Source organism: Osmia bicornis, chromosome 5, assembly GCF_907164935.1.
Source record: "Osmia bicornis bicornis chromosome 5, iOsmBic2.1, whole genome shotgun sequence".
NCBI classification, from domain to species: Eukaryota; Metazoa; Arthropoda; class Insecta; order Hymenoptera; family Megachilidae; genus Osmia; species Osmia bicornis.
In genome coordinates, this window is record NC_060220.1 from 10039993 (window position 1) to 10052108 (window position 12116).

Consider the following 12116-nt stretch of genomic DNA (forward strand, 5'->3'; position numbering starts at 1 on the left):
CAGAATTTTTCGACGTCTTTGATTTTTCACGGCTTCAGTTTTCAATATAAAAATCTGAAAAAATTCTGTAGTATGTGCCTCACAAGTAGAAATGTCTCTGATTTTTTCAGAATTTTCGAATGTGATTAAATAGGAAAAATTGGCCAAAAATCTCGCAATCACATTTTTACCCGTAACTACCCTCCCAGATGAGATACAGGGTTGAAACTTGGCACAGACTGTTTTTTTTTATCACCTATCGAATGGTTCATAGCAAGTCGAATTTGGTTTGAGGGCACTTTTGACCATCTTATCCGGCTATACCCTTTAATACTAAATAATAAAATTAACATACGAACATATAAAATGTACGATAAAAAATTTTCTGAAGGTTGTAAAAGCGAATTTAATGCCTATTATGCCGCTTATGGGCAAAATAAAATAAACGCTTTGTTTGACGTTCTATTATGTTTAATTTATCATTATTAATGTTCTATCTTAGTTTTATAACTTTATTTTCCTCAAAAGTAACACTGCCTCGTATTATGACCCGAAGTTTTATTAGTTCGAATTTACCATTAATTAGAAAAAGTGAAAAAATAGAAGTTTTGTAAGATCTATAATATTTATATTTATACAACTCATTCCGCACGAAATTCCCCCAATTTCTATGTTTGATTTTTCTATTTACGACTATTCTGAAACTTTATACATCGAAAAATAAAATGAGTATCCCATATACAGGGTCTACCACTTATGTATCTCGAAACCCGTGCGCGCGCGAACTCATGAATGTGGCAACAGCGCTAAAATTCGATAGATGTAAATACGCTACTTTCATATTAATAACAATCAGCCATAGTTTCTTCGTTCATGATGTTTGTCTCCCTGCCGATCGCGCCCGAGTTTTGGCGAGCCGAGCCGAGCTGACTCGAAGTTCCACTGCTCGTCGTGCATACCACAGCCGACTCTAGTACTAGCCATGCTGAACAATGTGGCAACACCGCTCACGTGACAATCGAGAGTCCTATTTTCAAAAACAGTGTCCTGTGCTCGGAATTGTAATTAACGTCTTTTTTAATTAAAAGCTGTAGTAATATACACTATTTTGTATTAATTATGTATAAACAATACATAAACGTTGCAACTATGACAAATTGAAGTGATGTGGTAGTATAAAATTGTTATAAATGTGATATAAATTTTGTGTACTCTCGAAGTAGTTTGTTGTTGTGAAGCATGATATTTGAAATATTTACAGTGGTTTCAAGAAAATTTAGGTATGAAGCAAAATGAAACCATCTTTGAATCAAATTGAAACATTTAAGAATTGATAAACGTGTATATAAGTGAATAAAAACCTTGAAACAAGCGAAATTATTGGAACGAAACCAAAGAGGTTATGTGAAGTCCAGAGAGTAGCCGAAAGTCTGACGACGTTGATTGGCTGGGAGTCTGGGAGTCCGGGAGACAGATAGAGTAGGATAGATGTTGATATATTCAGACCGGACTCCCGCGGTGTTGCCATTTTTACTTCAGCACGGCTAGTACTACTAGAGTCGGCTGTGACTGTTCGTTGCAGCTAAGTTACCGTCCAATCAAATTCGTTGACCTACCTCCAGTCACACGCACATATTATGTTTATTGACCGAGGCCCTTACATCCACAAATCTATCGCGCGACGAACGTCGCTAAGGACAGAAATTGAAACAGAATGAGATGAGGCGATAGCGAGCGACGATTCGGACATATTGACGTAGACGTAGATTCGGGATTTACATTATTAAGAAAATAGGAGAGTTTTTACACTTTGCATACTGTAATTTCCATAAATTTTGCATAATAACAACTGTTGTCAAGAACAAGTATTATAAAAAATCCATTAATATCCCGAAAAAATCGCATGTTTATATAGTTAAATCAGAGCTCGGCAAGATTTCCACTTTTCAACCGATTTTCAGCTGGCTCCGCCTACCGCTATTTCCCTTGCCGTGACGTTCAGCGCGCAGCCTACGAACCGTTTGAGACTCAGGAGCGTATCACTCGTAAACGTATGCTGGCAACAACTTAAAAAAACGCATTGACAATAGGACCTCGCGGGTGGGGTGGAAAGCTATTGCCAGCATATGTTCACGAGTGATACGCTCCTGAGCCTCAAACGGTTCGTAGGTTGCGCGCTGAACGTTGCGGCAAGGGGAATAGCGGTAGGCGGAGCCAGCTGAAAATCGGCTGAAAAGTGCAAATCTTGCCGAGCTCTGAGTTAAATGTATCTTCCGCGAATATGAAAATTTTACGCCTATGCAATCTGGCCGTTCACTACTCAAGTTACGGGCTCCTGGAGGGGATTAGGTGGAGCATATAAGGGAACAGTACTGTTCGTTGCAGCTAAGTGGCCGAGCACCAATAAACTGATCCGACAGAGGGGCAAGGAGACTGTGCGTTCGCTCCACCTAATCCCCTCCAGGAACCCGAAACTTGAGAAGTCAGCGGTCACATTGCATAGGCGTAAAATTTCTATATTCGCGGAAGATACATTTAACTATATAAACATGCGATTTTTTCGGGATATTAATGGATTTTTTATAATACTTGTTCTTGACAACAGTTGTTATTATGCAAAATTTATGGAAATCACAGTATGGAATGTGTAAAAACTCTCCTATTTTCTTAATAATGTAAACCCCGAATCTACGTCTACGTCAATATGTCCGAATTGTCGCTCCCTATCACCTCATCTCATTCTGTTTCAATTTCTGTCCTTAGCGACGTTCGTCGCGCGATAGATTTGTGGATGTAAGGGCCTCGGTCAATAAACATAATATGTGCGTGTGACTGGAGGCAGGTCAACGAATTTGATTGGACGGCAACTTAGCTGCAACGAACAGTACTTACATGACATTATACTTTCAGCAATGGTTTGCAGAGGGCGCATCTATCGAATTTTAACGCTGTTGCCACATTCATGAGTTCGCCCGTGCACGGGTTCCGAGATAAATGGTAGATCCTGTACAATGTATTCTCTCCTCTAGAGTTTAGAGCACAATGATGGGCAACTGCGTAACGGCGCACAGACGCGGAAGTAGCGTGCACTTGCGACTATTGATGGATAATCAATTTTTCGATTTAAAATTTTGAAAGGGTATAGCAGGATAAGATGGTCAAAAGTGCCCTTGAGCCGATTTTACTTCGCAATGCACCATTCGATAGCTTATCCCAAAAAACCATGGTACACCAAGTTTCTACCCTGTATCTCAAGCGGGAGGGTAGTTACAGTAAAACTTGGATATATACAACAAACATTGGGACCCAGGCGTTGCATATATCCAGTCGAGGTGTCGAATCTCGGGTTACACGCGACGAGCAGCCAAGCGTGAATGTAGAAAAGGACAGACAGTGGTGGAAAGAGAGAGGTCCGATGATCAAAGGAAAGAGCCGAAACGTATTGGTGTGACTAATACTAATTCTACTATAAAACTTTTTTATTTTTAACTTTTTCTTAATAAAACTTTTACTAACGCATTTGTGAGATTTTTCTGATTAAAATGGTACCAAACACGATATGATTTGAACTATATTTATTTATTAAAATAATAATAAAACTGTAATAATAGCAAAGTGCTAAACTGGTCGATGGCTTCATAAACTTATTGTTGCCACGGTTCAGTTCAGAATATTTCTAAGTAGCGGAACTATTGACGGCAAATTAGGTGCTTTATGATGTTAGGAACAACCCGTGATTTCCATGAAACCGAACAGTTTCTTCCTATTGAAAATTAAAGTAATTTACAAGCTAACGGGGTAATTATTGAGATTAGGTTACACCTCACCGATTTTGATAAAATTTAAATATGTTGTAAAATTAGACATTTTGAACAACTTTTTCCTATACATATAACCGCCGCTGAGCCTTAGTTTTCGAGATATTTTCGAAAAACTGTTGAAACTAACACATTGAATTCTGGCCATCCGTGTGTGTCCGTGACAACGTACGCATCAGTATGGGATTGCCGCTTTTCTACTGTTTTTGCAGGCAGCAGCACGGCGACCGACATCAATATATATATACATATATTACGGGTGGGCTTAAAAATTAAATTTAACTAATTTTCATGATTTTGAATCTCAGTATATGTCTGGTCGCCTAACGGCGACCAGAATATTTCTTTACCCTAACCTAACTTACTTCACTGATTAGGTAGAGTAGATTGGGTTAGGTTAGGCTATATTAAATTCCCAGGTGCCATCATAGCTACGATACATTGAAATCATGAATGCAGAAGTACACAAGGTATATATTGGTCATTGGTCGCTGAGCTGTTGCCTGCAGAAACAGTAGAAAAGCGGCGATCCCATACCAATGCGTACGTTGTCACGGACACACACGGATGGCCAGAATTCAATGTGTTAGTTTCAACAGTTTTTCGAAAATATCTCGAATACTAAGGCTGAGCGGCGGTTATATGTATAGGAAAAAGTTGTTCAAAATGTTGAGTTTTAAAATATATTTAAATTTCATCAAAATCGGTGAGGTGTAACCTAATCTCAATAATTACCGCTAACAGTAATAACAGAATGATAATAGAATAAATGAACAATAATAATAAAATAAACAATAATAATAAAATAAACAATAATAATAAAATAAACAATATAGAATTGACACCTCGGCTACATATGTATAAGGCAGGCCGTACACCAAAGATACATCAAACACGCAACATGCAACATGCAACACGTCGCATATTGTGTACGAACGTAGAATAAATATCGTGGCACGGTACAAACGATTTGTACGGACGCAGAATCGACACCAAGACTGGATACAGTAAAACTTGGATATATGCAACAAACATTGGGACCCAGGCGTTGCATATACAGTAAAACTTGGATATATGCAACAAACATTGGGACCCAGGTGTTGCATATATCCAGTCGAGGTGTCGAATCTCGGGTTACACGCGACGAGCAGCCAAGCGTGAACGTAGAAAAGGACAGACAGTGGTGGAAAGAGAGAGGTCCGATGATCAAAGGAAAGAGCCGAAACGTATCGGTGTGACTAATACTAATTCAACTATAAAACTTTTTTATTTTTGACTTTTTTTTACTGAAATTTTTACTAACGCATTGGTGAAATTTTTCTGATTAAAATGATACCAAACACGATATAGTTTGAATTATAATTACTTGCTAAAATTGATGTTAAAAGTTGGCGAAAAGCAAAGGAGGATTGGAAATGAAAACCGGTTGCGGCGTCGACTCGGGTTTCAAACGTTGCATATATCCAAGCGAGGTGTTGATTCTGGGCATTTAAACGTTGCATATATCCAAGCGAGGTGTCGATTCTGGGCATTTAAACGTTGCAAATATCCAAGCGAGGTGTCGATTCTGGGCATTTAATGTTGCATATATCCAAGCGAGGTGTCGATTCTGCGTCCGTACAAATCGTTTGTACCGTGCCGCGTTACCTATTGTACGTTCGTACACAACATGCGACGTGTTGCATGTTGCATGTTGCGTGTTTCATGTATCTTTGGTGTACGGCCTGCCTTATACATATGTAGCCAAATCATATCGTATTTGGTACCATTTTAATCAGAAAAATCTCACAAATGCATTAGTAAAAGTTTCATTAAGAAAAAGTTAAAAATAAAAAAGTTTTATCGTTCAATTAGTATTAGTCACACCGATATTACGGTCGGATCATATTACACGGTTTCCTCGCCGAGCGGCTCGGTTCGGCTTAGGGGGATCCCCCCAAGTGGAGGGGATAGCGATGTTGCATATATCCAGACAAACTTTTGTTGCATATATCCAGGTTTTACTGTATATGCAACGTTTAAATGCCCAGAATCGACACCAAGACTGGATATATGCAACATTAAATGCCCAGAATCGACACCTCGGCTGGATATATGCAACGTTTGAAACCCGAGCCGACATCGCAACCGGTTTTCATTTCCAATCCTCCTTTGCTTTTCGCCAACTTTTAACATCAATTTTAGCAAGTAATTATAATTCAAACTATATCGTGTTTGGTATCATTTTAATCAGAAAAATTTCACCAATGCGTTAGTAAAAGTTTCAGTAAAAAAAAGTCAAAAATAAAAAAGTTTTATAGTTGAATTAGTATTAGTCACACCGATACGTTTCGGCTCTTTCCTTTGATCATCGGACCTCTCTCTTTCCACCACTGTCTGTCCTTTTCTACGTTCACGCTTGGCTGCTCGTCGCGTGTAACCCGAGATTCGACACCTCGACTGGATATATGCAACGCCTGGGTCCCAATGTTTGTTGCATATATCCAGCTTTTATTGTATCCAGCTTTTACTGTACTAGATATGGGGTCAAGTATACAGTGTCGAGCATGGAATGCTTCCCTAAAAATATCTTACTTTAGGAAGAAAACGTTTCACCACTCGCATGTAAACGTTTACGCGGGTAACTTAAAAATTTGAATTTTTAAATTTGAATTCCGAAATTTTTAGATTCAAATTTTGAAATTTTGAAAAGTATATAAGAAATTTATAAGAAATATTATAAGTAAGTATATTAATTAAAAAAAAATTATCTTGCTTTCTATTTAGGTATTAGATATTGGATTCAACTTGATAACGGAATTGCCAGTAAACGCTTTTGAAAAGAATCCATCGATAACTCTCCTAGCTATTGATGGAAATCCTTTGTCAACCGTTCCAGAAGAAGCTCTCACACGATTAAACGGAACACTTCGTGGTCTGAGTTTAGGAGGTCGATTTCTGGTCTGCGATTGTAAATTACGATGGATCGTGGACTGGATAAAAACCAGGGACTTGCAAGTCACCAGTCGGGAACGTAAACCACAATTCTGTGGAAGTCCACAAAAACTACAGGATAAAAGCTTTTACAATATCGATTCAGAAGGTTTGTAAATTTATTTTTCTTCGAAAATAGCAATAATCATGATAAAAAAGATACATATTTCATTTTAAACAAATGCTAATTTTAGTTCTAAAGAAATGCATTCAGTTAATTTTTATTTACATAAAAGTGTAGCTTAAATAATTGCTGAATAAGTGTTAGATCTAACAATTGTAAAAGTTGCATTAAAATATTATATATCATCAATTTGTATAGATATAACATTAATTTACTTTCTTAGAAATGACCTGCGAAAGGACTCCAGAAATTATTGGAATCGGTACGGTAGAAAGTGTGGACACAAGAGAACCTACAGGATCCGTGGAAGCAGCGAGTAGTCTTAACCCAACTATTCGTTCCACCATTAGTATACCAACCACTACAACCACTACAATTACTGTATCCACAACTATGATATCCCCTACAACTGAACAACCAAAAACTGAAACACTGTCTACAACTACTGCAAGAAGCATTACCAACAGACCAACTGCTGCAAGAACAGGAAACGTGGTGATTATGAGGACCACACCATCTCCATCTAAACATTCTCAGGACCACTTGCAACAACATCAACCACGACCACCGTTGGTTCTTGGTTCCCCGCTTTACAAGTCAAAATCAACAGAAAAGAACATCATAGTCAAAGATGTACTTAGACAAGACAATGCTGTGAGCATATACTGGGACACTGAGGCGACAAATATCCTAGGGTTTAAAGTGATTTACAGACTATTTGGGGATAACAGTTTCAAGCAGGCGCCACCTCTTGAAGCCAGTGAACGAGAATTTAAAATTAAAAATGTTCCTTCACAGGTAAATACGTTATCAAGAAAGAACCTCAAACAATAACAGTTACACGGACCCTTTATAATATACAGTTGGATGCAACGTAGGTTTTCTTTAGCTAAGAATAAGCGTAGAAGGAGCATTTTCTCATTGCATGGTCTTGAGAGAACTCAGGAAAAGAGATTAATCTACACTTGCTCTTGACTAAGAGAAACCTATTTACGTTGCACTAGAGTGTACACATAATTATTTATACGAATGCTGATTATAGGAATGCATCGTGGTCTGTGTAGTATCATTAGAAGAGACCAACATTACTCCAGCAAATGTACCTTACAATCAGTGTAAAGAGGTGAGGACCGAAAATTCACCCACATCCAACATGGATAAAATTACCATCGCTGCCAGTGCGGCTATATGTGCCACAATAGTGGTCGCAGTTATAATATTCATTGTAGCAAACCGACGAAGGGCCAGAAAACTCCATACTCTGCATAGTATTGATCAGACAAAAATGGGTGGACCGATTGCTGGATTACCAGTTAACTGTTGCTCTAATGTTGGTCCAACGCCCAGCCCTGGTGGGCCGTTATCCTCAATGGCAACTCTTAGTGCTTACAATGCACAGAAAGAATGGGACCAAGTGTCTGCTTACAGCAACAGAAGCATACCAAGACCAAGGATATTTCCTATAGATCGCCAAGGTATAAATGGCATTTAAGGTATTCTTGTAGAATATACGTAACCTAAATATTTTACTGTTACACTAGCTATATAAATAGGTATTCAAACTGTTGAAATATACACAAAGGAATGAAAGATTGTTAAAATGATCTGATATTTTAGAGTTATTCATTCCTAGGTTCGATAACTAGAGCTTCCTGCATTGATGACGTCAGATCTCAAACAGGACACTATGGTGGAAAGGTGTCAACTAGAACTGTGGTCGATGGTCAATCGCAACATAGTTTCTCCAACACTTCAACCAGATATTTTGGAAATAACATGTTGTCATCTAATCTTGCTAATACAAGATCAGGTCGGTATCTGTGAAACAAGTACAGTAATGCTCGGCTAAATTTCACTACGTTCGGGAGTCAACAGTGAAATTAACGCGAGCAGGGTAGCGTTTTTATTCCGAGAATTGACTCGAGCAGAACTTGACAGAGTAAGAGAATAGATACGATAGGAGGAAGCGAAATAGACGTACTACGTCTAGCAGCGACGGTCGAGGCACGGCACTTCAAAGAGATGCCGCGAGTGAAAAAAGTGAACATGCAATAACGAGAATTTCACTATCAGTCATTTTCAACTTATTTTTATGCAAATTATACCATTGGATTATTGAGATCCTTCTAATTGAAATGAGTCCAAACACGACGTAAATCGGATTGTATTTACGTTATCTAATAATTTCATAAGATATAATTTCACGTAGAGTTAATCATAATGGATCATGTACAGTAAATATGGTTCAAATTATATCGTGTTTGGACTCATTTTAATCAGAAGAATGTCAGCTATCCATCGGCGCTACAATTATAAACGTAAGACGAAAATGACTGAAAATAAAATTTTCTTTACTGCATGTTTACTTTTTCCAGTTGCGGCATCCATTTGATGTGCGTCTGTTCTCTTTCTTTTCATTGTATTCATTTTCTGTTCTTGTCTACTGAGATCAGGTTTCGCCGAGCTCGCTGTGCTGAGTGGTGGGAGAAGAGTGGGGCTGGGTCGTGAAAATTTAACCGAGTAGATTTCAGTGAAATTTAGCCGAGCATTACTGTAATCTTAACCTCTTAAGGGGGTAGACACGGGTAATGCAGCGAAGTGACATTACCGGCAAAAATAGGCCTAAAAAGGGGTCCGGGATTTTTCGTTTTTCGTCCTTATATGAGAATATGTGTGGCTAGGTGAGGACTCATTCGAAAGAGGAAGGTTCAATGCAGCGCGCTCTGGTCATGATTCAACGAGATTTTGTTAATATCTAATAATATGAGTGTCCAAAGTAGAGGAAAAATCGAGAAAATACATCCGCAGAATCCAAGGTATTTTTAGGTCACTAAAAGAGTTTTGTGACTCAAACGATGATCAGAGCGCGCTACACTGAACCTTCCTTTTTCGAATGAGCCTTTACCCAGCCACAAATATTCTCATATAAGGACGAAAAACGAAAAATCGCGACTGCATTCGGTAATTATTGAGATTAGGTTACACCTCACCGATTTTGATGAAATTTAAATATATTGTAAAACTCAACATTTTGAACAACTTTTTCCTATACATATAACCGCCGCTCGGCCTTAGTTTTCGAGATATTTTCGAAAAACTGTTGAAACTAACACATTGAATTCTGGCCATCCGTGTCTGTCCGTGACAACGTACGCATTGGTATGGGATCGCCGCTTTTCTACTGTTTCTGCAGGCAACAACTCAGCGACCAATGACCAATATATACCTTGTGTACTTCTGCATTCATGATTTCAATGTATCGTAGCTATGATGGCACCTGGGAATTTAATATAGCCTAACCTAACCCAATCTACTCTACCTAATCAGTGAATTAAGTTAGGTTAGGGTAAAGTAATATTCTGGTCGCCGTTAGGCGACCAGACATATACTGAGATTCAAAATCATGAAAATTAGTTAAATTTAATTTTTAAGCCCACCCGTAATATATGTATATATATATTGATGTCGGTCGCCGTGCTGCTGCCTGCAAAAACAGTAGAAAAGCAGCGATCCCATACTGATGCGTACGTTGTCACGGACACACACGGATGGCCAGAATTCAATGTGTTAGTTTCAACAGTTTTTCGAAAATATCTCGAAAACTAAGGCCGAGCGGCGGTTATATGTATAGGAAAAAGTTGTTCAAAATGTCTAATTTTACAACATATTTAAATTTCATCAAAATCGGTGAGGTGTAACCTAATCTCAATAATTACCCTACATTCCCACAGATGAATTCCGCCATTATCTGGATAATACAGAGCAAATCACGTGACAAATTTAGTTCAGCTGGTAATTATAAGATGCACTTGAAGTGTGCTGCGAAGTCAAGCGAAAAAGGCAACAACGCCGGAACGCTGAGTGAGACGCACTACAGTCATGCTGTCCTTCTCTCATTCTGAATGTTGAGATTGGCCCTTTTCGCTAAGTTTTGACTGCCGCCCGCCTGGATTTTTCATAACGCCCCATAACAAACCTCGCCCCATTCAAACTATATCGTGTTTGGTATCATTTTAATCAGAAAAATTTCACCAATGCGCTAGTAAAAGTTTCAGTAAAAAAAAGTCAAAAATAAAAAAGTTTTATAATTGAATTAGTATTAGTCACACCGATACGTTTCGGCTCTTTCCTTTGATCATTGGACCTCTCTCTCTCTCCTCCACTGTCTGTCCCTTTCTACGTTCACGCTTAGCTGGCCATCGCATGTAATCCAAGATTCGACACCTCGGCTGGATATATGCAATGTCTGGGTCCCAATCTCTGTTGCGTATATTCAGCTTTTACTGTATAGACGCGAGGTCCCTCCATTTATTTGTTCTAATAGTACCATAGTACTTTTTTATGCAGAATGTTTCAAGGAGCTGAGACAAGTAAAAAAAAATGCAATTCCATTTAAATAAAAAGTGGGTTTGCATTTTTTGAGTGCATCGTTGCATTCACGAAGAAAATGAAATCACAGAAAACGAGACATTATCATACCATTGAACTTTTACATAAACAGCTTTTTCCTATCTTTTACCAAGTTCAAGATATAACCCGTCCCAATTGCATGACGTATCCTGTATACTTTTATTAATTAAAAAACATTTATTTAACGAAGTTAATAACTTTTTCTAAAAATAATTCTCAGATTGCACGTACCTCCGGTTCTTCAGAGTAGGCATATATTTTTCAGCAGCGAGGGGTGCTACGGTGCGCTATATAAAATCCACGCGTTTGGTCAGTCAGAATTTACCGGAGGGGGACAATTCTATCATTTGGGTTGAAAGAAGGATAGCATGATCACCCTACATCTCACTCTAACCACGCGCCAATGTTTCGCTTCCGTTCTTCAGGCGGATCGTCGCGATGTCTCTGGCAAGATGAGCGTTTGAATGTGTTTGTAAAAATACTTGAAGCGCTGTTGCCTTCCGAGATCGTGTTGCGCGCACGCTAGCTGAGAATTAAACCTTTCAAATTCGTAACAGACCACGCAAGTGGCTTCACTAGGCCCAACGAAAAAACTGCTGTAATACCAACGTCCCGAATCAGAGAGATCACGTGCCGTGTCTACCCCCTTAAGGGGGTACTAAGGCTGAACTAAAGTCACGTGACTTGCTCTGTAATATCCAGATAATGGCGGAACTCGTCTTTGGGAATGCTTTTACGGGAATCGGTTATTCGTCCTTATATGAGAAGATCTTGAGCTGAATAAGGGCTCATTCGAAAGAGGAAGGTTCAAC

General features: G+C 38.7%; 2 protein-coding genes across 2 annotated transcripts in view; one reads left to right on the plus strand and one right to left on the minus strand.

Annotated features, from left to right (window-relative positions):
* Positions 1-12116, minus strand: part of LOC114880958 (rab3 GTPase-activating protein catalytic subunit) — a 65126-nt gene that overhangs the window by 48982 nt on the left and 4028 nt on the right. The window lies entirely within an intron of this gene.
* The window catches only part of LOC114881488 (leucine-rich repeat and fibronectin type-III domain-containing protein 5), a 54930-nt gene that overhangs the window by 41751 nt on the left and 1063 nt on the right, over positions 1-12116 (plus strand). The window contains exons 4-7 of the mRNA XM_046285771.1: positions 6564-6879; positions 7118-7692; positions 7937-8369; positions 8528-8704. Coding sequence (XP_046141727.1) covers positions 6564-6879; positions 7118-7692; positions 7937-8369; positions 8528-8704 — 1501 coding nt within the window. The remainder of the gene's footprint in view (positions 1-6563; positions 6880-7117; positions 7693-7936; positions 8370-8527; positions 8705-12116) is intronic.